General features: G+C 47.1%; 1 protein-coding gene across 1 annotated transcript in view; it reads right to left on the bottom strand.

Moving 5' to 3' along the window:
- lekr1 (leucine, glutamate and lysine rich 1) overlaps positions 1 to 17,619 on the bottom strand; it is a 151,391-nt gene that overhangs the window by 125,179 nt on the left and 8,593 nt on the right. Inside the window, exon 3 of the mRNA XM_042296439.1 lies at positions 663 to 1,054. Coding sequence (XP_042152373.1) covers positions 663 to 1,054 — 392 coding nt within the window. The remainder of the gene's footprint in view (positions 1 to 662; positions 1,055 to 17,619) is intronic.

Raw genomic sequence — 17,619 nt, forward strand, 5'->3', positions numbered from 1 at the left:
CGATACACAGATGCATGCACGGTACACAGATGCATGCACGGTACACAGGTACATGCATGGTACACAGATTTATGCACAATACACAGATGCATGCACGGTACACAGATGCATGCACGGTACACAGGTACATGCACGGTACACAGGTACATGCACGATACACAGATGCATGCACGGTACACAGGTACATGCACGGTACACAGATGCATGCACGGTACACAGGTACATGCACGGTACACAGATGCATGCACGGTACACAGGTACATGCATGGTACACAGATTTATGCACAATACACAGATGTATGCACGATACAGATACAGGCCTACAGCTAAGTCAAGATCTAAATCAGATATCTTCTGTGAAATCTACAATAAGTGGTCATTTTTTCACGGCTAATCTTTTCTCCTCTCTTCTTTCCTTCTCTCTGGAGTGAAATATGGAACAGAATCTGTCGGGCTGCCAAAAAGTGGCTGCATTACAGTAACAGGTCAGTGTGTTGGCCTGCCAGACAGACTGCAAATATCTCGCTCTCTCTATCTCGCTCTCTCTCCCTCCCTCCCTCTCTCTCTCTCTCTCTCTCTCTCTCTCTCTCTCTCTCTCCTCCCTCCCTCCTCTCTCTCTCTCTCTCCCTCCCTCCCTCTCTCTCTCTCTCGCTCTCACCCACCTCTCTTCCAGCTGATGTAGGTCTTCCCTCTGTTCCTCCAGATGAGTGCTGGACTGTTGGAGTTTTTCTTTCAGGACTGTCCATCTCTCCTCACTCCTTTTTTCTATCTCCTCATTTAAGAATCTCCTCTCTTCAAACCTCTTTTCATGTTCTTCTCTCAGGACTTTCTCTTTCTCCGTGGCCCCTCTCTGGATCTCTTCTCTCAGAGCCCTCTCCCACTCCTCTCTGCCCAGTTCCAGCAGCTCTCTCTTGGCTCTCTCTCTCTCTGTGGCCCCTCTCTGGTTCTGGAGCTCTCTCTCCACCTGGGCCAACCTGTCCTGGAGGAGCTGGAACTCGTGGAGGATGAGATAACTCACACCGCAGTACTGACACACAGTCTCCGACCTCTCCATCTGGAAACAACGGGACAGAAAGTACATCAGTCTCTCAGCCAATCGATCCAATAATGTAATCCAAACTAATGTGATTTTAACCACCACCAACTGTAACTCTACCCTTGCCTCTAACCTTAACCCTCAAATAGCTTCCCAACCAGTACAATGCTTGTGATGATATAAACCCCTTATAAGGGATGCATATTTCTGTCCGTTTTGCTGCCAACTAATTAACCCTCATTAACCGGTCAACAAACGGTTACATTTGTTTCAAACAGTAAAATGACCTGACCAACAAAATAATACTATCAGAGCTATATAACGACCAACAAAATAATACTATCAGAGCTATATAACGACCAACAAAATAATACTATCAGAGCTATATAACGACCAACAAAATAATACTATCAGAGCTATATAACGACCAACAAAATAATACTATCAGAGCTATATAACGACCAACAAAATAATACTATCAGAGCTATATAACGACCAACAAAATAATACTATCAGAGCTATATAACGACCAACAAAATAATACTATCAGAGCTATATAACGACCAACAAAATAATACTATCAGAGCTATATAACGACCAACAAAATAATACTATCAGAGCTATATAACGACCAACAAAATAATACTATCAGAGCTATATAACGCCAACAAAATAATACTATCAGAGCTATATAACGACCAACAAAATAATACTATCAGAGCTATATAACGACCAACAAAATAATACTATCAGAGCTATATAACGACCAACAAAATAATACTATCAGAGCTATATAACGACCAACAAAATAATACTATCAGAGCTATATAACGACCAACAAAATAATACTATCAGAGCTATATAACGACCAACAAAATAATACTATCAGAGCTATATAACGACCAACAAAATAATACTATCAGAGCTATATAACGACCAACAAAATAATACTATCAGAGCTATATAATGTATAATAATGACGAGATGCTGACAAGCTTAGGCCAGAAAATAAACACATTGGACTTATTTTGGATCGAATTTGGGGGAGAATGAAACCTCTCGCTTCGCCTCTTCCTCTCTGATACTATGCACGCATACAAGTCCTGGATATTGTTCATTAAGAGCTAATGGAAACATGTAGTATAGCAAGCCTATTATCTTCCAGTCTAAATGCTATAGTCTACTATTGAACATGAAACTCCTGGAACAGAAGCAGATGATAACGTCATTTTCAAACATTTACCCAAAATGCAATTTGCGTAAAACACAGTTGTAAACTGCACACTTAACGCGAGCGGTTCCATATGTAAAAGAGATGAACATCTCGGGTAGAAACTTAGAAAGAGGGGGACTCGAATAGCAACTACTATGATGGGTTGCTAATATGACTAGGAATGTGACTTGTGGCTTCTGGACATGGAAAGGAAGTTGATATGAAAACCAATAGAAGAGAGAAATACTGGTCAATGGCATCAGGGGGTCTTTCTGAAATAACTGCCTCCATGTTTTTATGGATGGATGTTCTCAAGGCTACACACTGAAACAAGGAAGACATACCTCATTATTTGAACTAAAGTAAAGGTTTCAAACCATTATACTGCCTCAAGCCCACATTGCACAGTGGTGGTTGACGTGCTCATAGTAGGCAGGCTATAGAATACCACAGTATGAGTCATAATACCCAGAAAACCTTGTGGTCAAATAGGGAAATGGTTCCAATCATTTTTCTACCATTAATTTTCCCCATAGGGGATTTTAGAAACACTTCACATAAGGGCTGTGTTTGGTGTAGACTTACCCTGGTGTGATGTTTTAATAACCGTGTAAATCTCTCTCAGGCAAGGTGACTTATCAATATATATTCGCCTGTATCTATCCCCCAAATATGTAATGCTAATTAGCTGCTAATGTGGCTATCATAAAGAACTACAAGTACCATAATGATCTGGACCAGACTGCCGAATTGAGGCAAAGGTAAAAATCTCTATATTAACTATCTAATGTTAGCTAAATGTAGTAATGAATACATTTCTTTAAATGGACAATTCTGTGAACTGTCTTGTGCAAGTTTTAAATGGACACAATACCTGTTAACAAAGGTGTCAGCTAGAGATGATGAGCAGGAGCTTGCAAGGATTTGTAGATTTGTAATTAGCATTTTAAATAGAGCTGATAAAAGTCGACTTGTCCGAGAGAGACTTACACGGTTATCCAAACGTCACGCCAGGGTAGGCCAACACGAAACACGGCTGTGCTTTTATGTGATTCTAAAATCCCAGATGGGAAAATGAATGGTGGAACAACAATTGGAACCATTTCCCTGTTTGACCACTAGGTTTTATGACACCTCCATTGTGGGGCTCTGTAGCCTTTGCATCCAAATGGCGTACGGGAGGTGTGCTTTACGAATTCAGATTGAGAAATAACAATAGCTCTTTTTAAATCGTGGCCACCAACCTTTTTAACACACGATTGCATTTAGAACTGTTATTTGAAGCGCAATGAATGGGCTGACCAATGAATGGGCTGACCAATGACTGGACTGACCAATGAATGGGCTGACCAATGACTGGACTGACCAATGAATGGGCTGACCAATGACTGGACTGACCAATGACTGGACTGACCAATGAATGGTCTGACCAATGACTGGACTGACCAATGACTGGACTGACCAATGACTGGTCCAATGAATGGTCTGACCAATGACTGGACTGACCAATGAATGGGCTGACCAATGAATGGGCTGACCAATGACTGGACTGACCAATGACTGGACTGACCAATGACTGGGCTGACCAATGAATGGGCTGACCAATGACTGGACTGACCAACGACTGGGCTGACCAATGACTGGGCTGAACAATGAATAGGCTGACCAATGACTGGACTGACCAATGACTGGGCTGAACAATGACTGGGCTGACAAATGACTCGGCTGAACAATGACTGGGCTGACCAATGACTGGGCTGAACAATGACTATGCTGACCAACGACTGGTCTGAACAATGACTGGGCTGACCAATGACTGGGCTGAACAATGACTGGGCTGAACAATGACTGGGCTGAACAATGACTGGGCTGAACAATGACTGGGTTCACAAAAGCAGGCTTCACTCCAGTAACCTACAGGCTTTTTGAGAAGCTATTCTGGTGCTGTCTGACAGGTGGTAGACTATTCATCTCCTCTAACTAGTCTCTGTATCCTGTCTGACAGGTGATATTACTCTCCTTTAACTAGTCTCTGTATCCTGTCTGACAGGTGATATTAATCTCCTCTAACTAGTCTCTGTATCCTGTCTGACAGGTGATATTAATCTCCTCTAACTAGTCTCTGTATCCTGTCTGACAGGTGGTAGACTATTCCTCTCTTCTAACTAGTCTCTGTATCCTGTCTGACAGGTGATATTCATCTCCTCTAACTAGCCTCTGTATCCTGTCTGACAGGTGATAAATAAGATGCATGACGACAAACAAAAATTCACAAGCGCCAATTTAATTACACACAATTATACAAATTAACCAGCCTCACCACCTCCCACTCTCACCTACACCCACCAGTCAATTTCACCACCACCCACTAGTCAATCTCACCAGCTCCCACTCTCACCTCCACTCACTAGTCAATCTCACCACCTCCCACTCTCACCTACACCCACCAGTCAATCTCACCACCTTCCACTCTCACCTACACCCACCAGTCAATCTCACCACCTTCCACTCTCACCTACCCCCACCAGTCAATCTCACCAACTCCCACTCTCACCTCCACCCACCAGTCAATCTCACCAACTCCCACTCTCACCTCCACCCACCAGTCAATCTCACCAGCTCCCACACTCACCTCCACCCACTCCACTCACTACACTCACCTCCACCCACTAGTCAATCTCACCACCTCCACCCACTAGTCAATTTCACCAGCTCCCACACCCACCCACCAGTCAATCTCACCAACTCCCTCCACCCACTCTCACCTCCACCCACCAGTCAATCTCACCAGCTCACCATCTCCCACTCACCTCCACCCACTAGTCAATTTCACCAGCTCCCACTCTCACCTCCACCCACCAGTCAATCTCACCATCTCCCACTCTCACCTCCACCCACCAGTCAATCTCACCAGCTCCCACTCTCACCTCCACCCACCAGTCAATCTCACCAGCTCCCACTCTCACCTCCACCCACCAGTCAATCTCACCAGCTCCCACACTCACCTCCACCCACCAGTCAATCTCACCAGCTCCCACACTCACCTCCACCCACTAGTCAATCTCACCATCTCCTACTCTCACCTCCACCCACTAGTCAATTTCACCATCTCCCACTCTCACCTCCACCCACCAGTCAATCTCACCAACTCCCACGTCAGTAAACACAGAGGGCTGGTGATGACAACATAGAGGGAGAGAAAAAGAGGGAACAAGAGAAAAGGAGTGAGAGGTGGGACAATGAGAGAGAAGGATACGTGAGCAGGGGACATCATTGTGTGTCTACCAGAGTAGGCCGACATTCTATTTTCTTTCCATTTGATGTTTGACAAATGGCTGACGTGTGAGCTCACCTACACTAGCTTTCCTGGTGACATGTTCTTTTAAAAACTGTTGTATCTCAGAAACAGGCCCCGCTGCTGCTGTCTGTGACCGTTGTTATTATGGCTGTCATTTCTCACCGCTTCTGATGTCTGGATTACATCCCAACCCAGAGGCCTCCCAGTGAAAACGTGACACAGGATGTTCTGGTGACAATCTGACAGTTCACGTGTCTTTGAGGCACAGGTTTGTCGACAAGGTGAAGCAAGCCCAGAAATGTGTCAGTCATCCGTAAAACACACCGAACGAATGGCGAACGAAAGGCAGACGAATGGCAGACTGTCATGTGTTTTCCTCTTAAGTCTATACTCTGACAACGCACAGACAGGGGTCAAATTATAAAACTATACAGAACCAGTCAAAGGTTTGGACACATCTGCTCATTCAAGGGTTTTCTTCATTTTACTATTTCCTACATTGTAGATTAACAGTGAAGACATCAAAACTATGAAATAACACATATGGAATCATGTAGTAACCAAACAAGTGTTAAACAAATTAAAATATATTTTAGATTTTTCAAAGTAGCCACCCTTTGCCTTGATGACAGCTTTGCACACTCTCTTGTCATTCTGTGGTTACTGAATATCTGTCTTCCTGTTGTGATCACCCTCTTCCAGTGCTCCTTCACTCTCTGTCAGTCTTCATTTATGCCATGTCCCTGTCTAGATGAAAGGTTTATCTGTGTCATATCTACCTTCATCTGCCGATCAGGTCCTAATGGCCTGCTACTCAGGGCTCAAATGGCCTGGTACTCAGGGCTATATTGTCCCTCCATCAGGTCCTAATGGCCTGCTACTCAGGGCTCTAATGTCCCTCCATCAGGTCCTAATGGCCTGCTACTCAGGGCTATATTGTCCCTCCATCAGGTCCTAATGGCCTGCTACTCAGGGCTATATTGTCCCTCCATCAGGTCCTAATGGCCTGCTACTCAGGGCTCTAATGTCCCTCCATCAGGTCCTAATGGCCTGCTACTCAGGGCTATATTGTCCCTCCATCAGGTCCTGGCCTGGTGCTCAGGGCTCTATTGTCCCTCCATCAGGACCTAATGGCCTGGTTATTAAGGGCTCTATTGTCCCTCCATCAGGTCCTAATGGCCTGGTACTCAGGGCTCTATTGTCCCTCCATCAGGTCCTAATGGCCTGGTTGTCAAGGGCTCTACTGTCCCTCCATCAGGTACTAATGGCCTGGTACTCAGGACTCTATTGTCCCTCCATTGGTCCTAATGGCCTGGTTATCAAGGGCTCTATTGTCCCTCTAACCACTCTGACATCAATGCAAATACAATCTAAAATCACATCAAACACATCATCAAAACAGCCTGTGCTTTTAAATCTCACCTCACTGTGATCATTGATGTGAAGAAAGAAGTTCAACAACAGGTTGAAACTGAATGGAAAACATAGTTGTTGTGGATGTTGTTTCAAAGCCTAACAGCAACAAAACAGACAGCGCTTTCTAAGGTGAGGATTCATTCAAAACACCATATGCATATGAGTGCTTAGTACACATAGGCTTATACATGAGCCCAAGCCTGAAAAAAACCCAGAATAAAAAGAATGAACCGGAGGGAAAGTTGCCTCCATTTTCTATTCAAGTGCACACGGATGACATGAATTTCTCTCTTCCCCTGTTCTTGACCACTTAATAATGGGTCATTCTAAATCAAAACTCATTTTACATATTATACTTAAACTAAATTATAAATGCAACATGCAACAATTTAAAAGATTGTATTGAGTTACAGATCATATAAGGAAATCAGTCAAAATAATTAAATTCATTAGATCCTAATCTATGGATTTCAGATGACTGGGAAGGGTTGTAGCCAGGGGTGGGCCTTGGAGGGCATAGGCCCACCCACTTGGCAGCCAGGCCCACTCACTGGGGAGCCAGGCCCACCCACTTGGCAGCCAGGCCCACTCACTGGGTAGCCAGCCCCACCCATTTGGCAGCCAGGCCCACTCACTGGGAAAGCCAGGGCCTACTCACTGGGCAGCCAGGCCCACTCACTGGGGGAGCCAGGCCCACTCACTGGGAAAACCAGGCCCAGCCACCTAGCAGCCAGGCCCACCCACTTGGCAGCCAGGCCCACTCACTGGGGAGCCAGGCCCACCCACTTGGCAGCCAGGCCCACCCGCTTGGCAGCCAGGCCCACCCGCTTGGCAGCCAGGCCCACCCACTTGGCAGCCAGGCCCACTTACTTGGCAGCCAGGCCCACTCACTGGGGAGCCAGGCCCACCCACTTGGCAGCCAGGCCCACTTACTTGGCAGCCAGGCCCACCCACATGGCAGCCAGGCCCACCCACATGGCAGCCAGGCCCACTCACTGGGGAGCCAGGCCCACTCACTGGGAAAGCCAGGCCCACTCATTGGGGAGCAAGGCCCAGCCACTTGGCAGCCAGGCCCACTCACTGGGGAGCCAGGCCCACCCACTTGGCAGCCAGGCCCACCCGCTTGGCAGCCAGGCCCACCCACTTGGCAGCCAGGCCCACCTACTTGGCAGCCAGGCCCACTTACTTGGCAGCCAGGCCCACTCACTGGGGAGCCAGGCCCACCCATTTGGCAGCCAGGCCCACTTACTTGGCAGCCAGGCCCACCCACATGGCAGCCAGGCCCACTCACTGGGGAGCCAGGCCCACTCACTGGGAAAGCCAGGCCCACTCATTGGGGAGCCAGGCCCAGCCACTTGGCAGCCAGGCCCAGCCACTTGGCAGCCAGGCCCAGCCACTTGGCAGCCAGGCCCACCCACTTGGCAGCCAGGCCCACCTACACAGCCAGGCCCACCCACATGGCAGCCAGGCCCACCCACATGGCAGCCAGGCCCACCCACATGGCAGCCAGGCCCACCCACATGGCAGCCAGGCCCACCACTGGGGAGCCAGGCCTGGGGAGCCAGGCCCAGCTACATGGCAGCCAGGCCCAGTCACTTGGCAGCCAGGCCCACCCACTTGGCAGCCAGGCCCACCCACTTGGCAGCCAGGCCCACCCACTGGGCAGCCAGGCCCACCCACTGGGGAGCCAGGCCCAGCCACATGGCAGCCAGGCCCACCCACTTGGCAGCCAGGCCCACCCACTTGGCAGCCAGGCCCACACACTGGGCAGCCAGGCCCACCCACTGGGCAGCCAGGCCCACCCACTTGGCAGCCAGGCCCACCCACTGGGCAGCCAGGCCCACCCACTTGGCAGCCAGGCCCACCCACTTGGCAGCCAGGCCCACCCACTTGGCAGCCAGGCCCACACACTGGGCAGCCAGGCCCACCCACTGGGGAGCCAGGCCCAGCCCAATCAGAATGAGTTTTTCCCCATAAAAGGGCTTTATTACAAACAGAAATACTCCTCAACAACTCTGGCATGGTGTTGTGTGACTAAACTGCACAAGTGGCCTTTTATTGTCCCCAGCACAAGGTGCACCTATGTAATGATCATTCTGTTTAATCAGCTTCTTAATATGCCACACCTGTCAGATGCATGTATTACTTTGACAAAGGACAAATTCTCACTAACAGGGATGTAAACATATTTGTATCACAACATTTGAGAGAAATAAACATTTTGTGCATATGGAACATTTCTGGGATCTTTTATTTCAGCTCATGAAACATGGGCCAACACTTTACATGTTGCATTTATATTTTTGTTCAGTGTAGTAAAGACAAGATTACATTGCGAATAGTCTTATGGGTGAAAATAGGATCACTTGATGAGAGAACAGCGTGTGCAGCCTGAGATAACCGGCTGACAAAATGTCATGACCGCCACAGCCCTAGGTCTGCGTGTGTTGTGATGTGTGGATGAGTGAGTTATTTTTATTTTGTGCAAAATGTCCACATGCTTCCTGGAGGCTCAGAGACAGAGAGGATTGTGAAGTGCAGACAGGATCAGCAGGGTGTGTATGTCTGTGAAAGCCAGTCTATGTGTGTCTTCATGTGTGTGAGCCTGTCTATGTCTGTGTGTTTGCGTGTGTGTGAGGAGGCAGGCAGGCAGGGGGTTCAGTCAGGCCATGGTTGAGACACGGTCGAGGCCTCAGGTCAGACCAGGCTTCTATATCGCTCTCTTGTTTTCTTCCACAATCACTCAGGCACATACCCCACCCCGACACACACTCAATACATACTCATACACACACATCCGTGCTCACACCCGATAAAGATACGAAGACAGACAGCACTCTAAGCACATTATCACACACACACACAGAGGCCCTGGGGGTGGTGTGTTCGTTGTTCTCGTGATAGAGCTGGTTCCTGCAGAAAGACCCCTTGCCCTTGGCACTGACACATTCGCTCAGCACTCAAACTACAAGCTAACCCCTTCAACTCCCCCTCCCCACACACACCCTTTATACCCCCCTCCCCCAGAACTGACACAAGGAGAGAGGAGGAATTAAATCATAAAGAAAAGAGGAAAAAGAAACGGAAAGAACAGGCTTGGTGGTTCATTTGCTAATGCCGGCAGCCAATGAGAGTGAGTTCTGCTCAAGCTGTTCTTACTAGACAGCAAAAGGATTCTGATTCTCTCTCTCTCTCTCTCTCTCTCTCTCTCTCTCTCTCTCTCTCTCTCTCTCTCTCTCTCTCTCTCTTCTCTCTCTCTCTCTCTCTCTCTCTCTCTCTCTCTCTCTCTCTCTCTCTCTCTCTCTCTCTCTCTCTCTCTCTCTCTCTCTCTCTCTCTCTCTCTCTCTCTCTCTCTCTCTCTCTCTCTCTCTCTCTCTCTCTCTCTCTCTCTCTCTCTCTCTCTCCTCTCTCTCTCCCCCTCCCTCCCTCCCTCCCTCCCTCCCTCCCTCCCTCCCTCCCTCCCTCCCTCCCTCCCTCCCTCCCTCCCTCCCTCCCTCCCTCCCTCCCTCCCTCCCTCCCTCCCTAATGGCCTGCTTACTCAGGGCTCTATTGTCCCTCCATCAGGTCTTAATGGCCTCGTGCTCAGGGCTCTATTGTCCCTCCATCAGGTCTTAATGGCCTGGTTATCAAGGGCTCTATTGTCCCTCCATCAGGTCCTAATGGCCTGGTGCTCAGGGCTGGTGTTGGAGCTCCCCTATACTACAATATGGACCTCCCCTCTACTACAATACCTACCTGTTACACCTAGCCTAGCAGGAGTGTTGGAGCTCCCCTCTACTAGAATACCTAGCTGTTACACCTAGCCTAGCAGGAGTGTTGGAGCTCCCCTCTACTACAATACCTCTGCCTTTTAGTGTGTGTGTGTGTGTGTACTTGTCTCTCTGTGTGTGTGTGTGTGTGTGTGTGTGTGTGTCTGTCTCTCTGTGTGTCTATGTGTGTGTGGGGGGGAGGCGCATTGTCTCATGCACAGGGGGCGGCGATGAAGCACTTTACAGACAAAGCACCTAAAATAGTCTCCTCCTCTACCCTCCTCCCCTCCCCTCTCCTCCCGTCTCCTCTATGCAGCTTCCCTAACCGTCTCCTCAAATCCCACTGGCAGAAGTGGGTCACTGTCACACACGCACCATCTGTCTCTCTCACACACACACACACACACACACACACACACACACACACACACACACACACACACACACACACACACACACCTATAACTCAAATCAGACCCACACATCCCTTGCCAACTGACCCCCCACCCCCCTTCACGAACAGTCTTCCTCTCTGTCGCACCCAAGCAACCCTCCCTTAACTCTATTCAATTCTACCCTACTCTATCCTACCCTCCCAACCTTAACCCTATTCCATCATATCCTACCAACATTAACCCTATTCAAACCTATCCTACCCTACCATACCCAACCCTCCCAACCATAACCCTATTCAATCCAATCCTACCCTATTCTATCCTATCCTACCCTATTCTAGCCTATCCTACCAAACCCTCCTAACCTTAACCCCATGAAATCCTATCCTACCCTATTCAAACCTATCTTATCCTACCCAACCCTCTCAATCTTAACCCTATTTAACTCTATCCTACCCTATTCAACTCTATCCTACCCTATTCAACTCTATACTACCCTGTTCACACCTATTCTACCCTATTCACACCTATCCTACCCAACCCTCCCAACCCTATTCAAATCCTATGCTACCCTATTCAACCCTCCCCAACTCTCCCAACCTTAACCCTATTCAATCCTATCCTACCTTATTCTATCCTACCCTACCTTAACCATATTCTATCCTATCATATTCAACCCTATCCTACCCTATTCAAGCCTATCCTACCCTATTCAATCCCAATCTACCCTATTATGTTCGATCTTACCCTATCGAACCCTAACCTAGGGTAGGATAGGGTAGAGTAGGGTAGGGTAGTATAGGATAGAGAAGGTTAGGATATGGTTAGGTAGAGCAGGGTAGAATAGGGTAGAATAGGGGAAGGCCCTATCCTATCCCACCCTACCCTATCCTACACTAACCTTTCCTACCCTACCCTATCCAATACTACCCCAACCTACCCTACTCTACCTTATCCTACCCAATCCTACCCTATCATACACTACCCTACTCTAACTTACTCTATCATATACTACCCTATCCTAACCTACCCTATTCTATTCTCCCTATCCTACCTACCGTATCCTATCCTACCCAACCCTACCCTTCCATATCCTATCTACCCTACACTACCCTTCCCTATCATACCTTATCCTATCCTACCCTATCATATTATATCCTAACCAACCCTACCATTTTCTACCCTGTCCTACCTTATAATATTCTACCCTATCCTATCCTACTCTACTCTATTCTCCCCTAATCTAAACTACCCCACCATATCCTACCCTATCCTACTCTATTCTTCCCTATTCTACCTAATCATATCCTACCCTTACCCTTTCCAACCGTATCCTATCCTATCTACCCTACCATATCCAACCCAACCCTACCCTTTTCTACCCTATCCTACCCTTTTCTACCCTATCCTACATTGCTCTATCCTATCTTATCATATGCTATGCTACCCTATCCTATCATATCATATACTACCCTACCCTATCATATCCTATCTTTCTCTACCCTACCCCATCCTACCCTATCTTATCATATCTCACCCTACCGTATCGTACCATACCCTATCCCACCATACCCACTCTCAACATATCAATACAGTTGACCCATCTAGCTCCCCACAACAGCCACCACGCCTCTCCATATCTGCACACTACCAGTTACAACCCAGTTACAACCTGCCCACCCAATCCAGCCATCAAATCTCAACCATAAATACCAAATTGAACCCCTCCATCTTTACCATCCGTCCTAACTACAACTCAGTGGTGGCTGGTGGGAGGAGCTATAGGAGGACAGGCTCATTGTAATGGAATAAACGGAACAGTATCAAACACATCAAACATATTCCAGCATTACAATGAGCCCATCAAGGAGCCCATCCTCCAATAGCTACTCCCACCAGCCTCCATTTCTACAACCGTTGATCTACCCGCCATTACTAAAACCAAATCAAGACCCCCTGCAGCTTCCCTAAATTCAACACATCCCAAATCGACCCCCCTCTCCACATCCTCTTCTACCCCTCTACCCTTACACACACACCCGTCCTCATCCCTGTCCCCAACTGACTGCATATATAAATCTTGTTAGAGATTCCATGATGGGGTCACAGGCACTTAGGGGTTTTTAGCTGCCTGATGGATTACGGCGCTAACTCTGAAATTGTCTTTGCGGTTTAATCAACTCATATTATTATGGGCCTGGAATTGAGAGAAAAACCCACTAAAATCAAAGACCTCATCCCTTCTACCATAGCACCCTTTGTTTTGTTACAGGGGCCAGTTTTGATACTCATCACTGTATCCTGCATCAACAGGTTGGCTGGACTTCATTAAAGACCCATACTTTATTCTACATTATTCCCTTTTTGTTTTACAAGGCCCTACTTCATAAACTTCCGTCTTATCTAACTTTGCTGTTGAAGTATAGACACCTGAGTTGCCTAACCCGTTCGTTCGTTCACAGGATTAACTCTTGAGATTCCTAGGGTCTCCACCGAGCTAGGTAAATCTGCATTTAGTTTTAATGCACCATATTACTGGAACAAAATGCTAAATACATTTCATGCCGTTCAGTTTAAAGTATTGATTGGGGTGTATTCGTGGAGGAATGTAACTGTTTTTCTGGGTGATTTGTGATGTTAAATTCGTGCTTCCCATGACTGAGTTTTTGTATTTGAATGTGTATATACAGTATGTTTGGGTATAATGTGTATATTTATGTTGTATTATACATGGGCACATTTGTAGTAAAAAAATAAATAAAAAATTTAAAACTTAGGTCTCAATATGTTTTCCCTGTTAAAATAAAGGTTAAATAAACAATTGAAACGGTCTCACACACAACCTGAATCCTACTACCTCTTTTTAGAATCACATCTTCTCTCTTTGTAATTACTTTTTCTTTTCATTCATTTTTTCTGTCTCTCGTTTTATACCACCCCTCCTCTTTCCTTCTTTCTTTCTTTCTTTCTTTCTTTCTTTCTTTCTTTCTTTCTTTCTTTCTTTCTTTCTTTCTTTCTTTCTTTCTTTCTTTCTTTCTTTCTTTCTTTCTTTCTTTCTTTCTTTCTTTCTTTCTTTCTTTCTTTCTTTCTTTCTTTCTTTCTTTCTTTCTTTCTTTCTTTCTATCCCTCTCTCTCTCTCTCTGTGCATCACAGACAATGACAGATCACGCAAGCGTTTAAGGGGATTAAGTAGTTAATGATTTATCCTTGCTTTTTTCCTAATTTCCCTAAATGATGTCTTTGAGGCTGTGTGAGAGAGAGAGAGAGAAAGAGAGAGAGAGAGAGAGAGAGAGAGAGAGAGAGAGAGAAAGAGAGAGAGAGAGAGAATGCATGTGTCTGTGAGTGTGTGTGTCTGAGCGAGACGGCGATTCGTGACTGCCGCTTTGTCGCCCCCCTGGTGCTCAGTGTTGCATGAAGCAACACATAGATTCCTCTCATCTGGACCCCACTGTGCCACACATCACACGAGACGAATGGAGGGAGGGACAGGGGACACTGGGGACACAGCAAAGTGGAAGATGGGAAGGAGAGATGAAGTGGTGTGGTAAAAGAGGGGACACAGCAAAATGGAGGAAGTGTGTATGTGTGTGTGTGTGTGTGTGTGTATGACTGTGTGTGTGTGTATGACTGTGTGTATGACTGTGTGTGTGACTGTGTATGACTGTGTGTGTGTATGACTCTGTGTGTGTGTGACTGTGTGTGTGTGTGTGACTGTGTGTGTGTGTGTGACTGTGTGTGTGTGTGTGTGTGTGACTGTGTGTGTGTGACTGTGTGACTGTGTGTGTGTGACTGTGTGTGTTTGTGTGTGTGTGTGTGTGTGTGTGTGTGTGTGTGTGTGTGTGTGTGTGTGTGTGTGTGTGTGTGTGTGTGTGTGTGTGTGTGTGTGTGTGTGTGTGTGTGTGTGTGTGTGTGTGTGTGTGTGTGTGTGTGTGTGTGTGTGTGTGTGTGTGTGTGTGTGTGTGTGTGTGTGTGACTGTGTGTGTGTGTGTGGGGTGGGTGGGTACAAAGGGGTGAATGTGGGTTACAGTAGACAACAGTGGAAAAGGTAGGGGCAGTCAGAGGGTGAGACAGGGGGAAGCAAGGCTAGGGGTCCAGGAGTGACACAACAGAGAGGGGAAGGGTGGGGGTAAAGAGAAGGAGGGGGAGTGAGGGAAAGGGAGACCGGGTGCATGTTTGACGCCTGGCTGAGTAGCCCTGTGTTCCTGCTTCTCTCACTGCCTCCTTGCCTCTTTGCGTGGGAGCAGGGAAAGGGCAGTCGCAGGGAAAGAATCACCTTTGGCTGCATGTCAGCCCCCGCTCGACAGATGACCACGCATCAGATCACTCACTCACACAGAGCACAGCACGGAAACAAACAGGCAGGAGCAGACAGGGGCAGTTAGCAACTACAGACAGTAACTATCTGTCATCTACTTGTCTGTATGAGCAGTGACCTCAGAGAGAGCGAGAGAGCGAGAGAGAGAGAGAGCTGGTCCTGGGGCTCTGTTCACAAACACAAACAGACCCCACAGAGCCCCAGGACAGCAACACAATTAAACAAAAGGATAATTACTTGACACGTAGTAAAGAATTAGCAAAAAAACTGAGCAAACTAGAACGCTATTTGGCGATAAACAGAGAGAACACAGTGGCAGAATACCTGACCACTGTGACTGACCCAAACTTAAGGAAAGCTTTGACGATTTACAGACTCAGTGAGCATAGAGTAACCTTTATATAACTAGGCAAGTCAGTTAAGAACAAATTCTTATTTACAAGGACGGCCGACAGGGGAACAGTGGGTTAACTGCCTTGTTCAGGGGAAGACCAACAGATTTTGACCTTGTCAGCTCAGAGATTCGATTCAGCAACCTTTTGCTTGGCCTAACACTCTACCCTAACACTCTAACTGGCCTAACACTCTACCCTAACACTCTAACTGGCCTAACAATCTAACTGGCCTAACACTCTACCCTAAAACTCTAACTGGCCTAACACTCTACCCTAACACTCTAACTGGCCTAAAACTCTAACTGGCCTAACACTCTACCCTAAAACTCTAACTGGCCTAACACTCTACCCTAACACTCTAACTGGCCTAACACTCTACCCTAACACTCTAACTGGCCTAACACTCTACCCTAAAACTCTAACTGGCCTAACACTCTACCCTAACACTCTAACTGGCCTAACACTCTACCCTAACACTCTAACTGGCCTAACACTCTACCCTAAAACTCTAACTGGCCTAACACTCTACCCTAACACTTTAACTGGCCTAACACTCTACCCTAACACTCTAACTGGCCTAACACTCTACCCTAACACTCTAACTGGCCTAACACTCTAACCTAACACTCTAACTGGCCTAACACTCTAACTGGCCTAATACTCTAACCACTAGCCTCAATAGCTTTGCTGAGAAAGGCCGACATAGCCTGTCTTCTCTGGAGAGCCAGGTCTGCCTATGTGCACACCATATATCCCTCAGATTACACCGATCCACAAAGAATTTGAAAACTCCCATATCTACTGGGTGAAATACCACTGTGTGCCATTCAGCAGAAAGATGTGTGACTGGGCAACTTTTTGCCCATAATATAACATTTGAAATGTCATTATTGTTTTGGAACTTTTGTGAGTGTAATGGGTGACAGTACAGAGGTGTGGGTGAAACTGAACGAACACACCCTCACCTATTCAGCTTAACTCATCAGCTCATGTCACAGAGGAAGGCTGGGACACCTGTGGAGAGCAACATAGCACCTACAGGACTGGCATTAAAGCCTGTAGGACCTACAGGACTGACACTATACCCTACAGGACTGACACTATACCCTACAGGACTGACAATTTACCCTACAGGACTGACACTATACCCTACAGGACCTACAGGACTGACACTATACCCTACAGGACTGACACTATACCCTACAGGACTGACACTATACCCTACAGGACTGACACTATACCCTACAGGACTGACAATATACCCTACAGGACTGACACTATACCCTACAGGACCTAGAGGACTGACACTATACCCTACAGGACTGACACTATACCCTACAGGACCTACAGGACCCTACAGGACTGACACTATACCCTACAGGACCTACAGGACTGACACTATACCCTACAGGACTGAGGACTATACCCTACAGGACTGACACTATACCCTACAGGACTGACACTATACCCTACAGGACTGACACTATACCCTACAGGACTGACAATATACCCTACAGGACTGACACTATACCCTACAGGACCTACAGGACTGACACTATACCCTACAGGACTGACACTATACCCTACAGGACTGACAATATACCCTACAGGACTGACACTATACCCTACAGGACCTAGAGGACTGACACTATACCCTACAGGACTGACACTATACCCTACAGGACCTAGAGGACTGACACTATACCCTACAGGACCTACAGGACTGACACTATACCCTACAGGACTGACACTATACCCTACAGGACTGACACTATACCCTACAGGACTGACACTATACCCTA

Source organism: Oncorhynchus tshawytscha, linkage group LG13, assembly GCF_018296145.1.
Source record: "Oncorhynchus tshawytscha isolate Ot180627B linkage group LG13, Otsh_v2.0, whole genome shotgun sequence".
NCBI classification, from domain to species: Eukaryota; Metazoa; Chordata; class Actinopteri; order Salmoniformes; family Salmonidae; genus Oncorhynchus; species Oncorhynchus tshawytscha.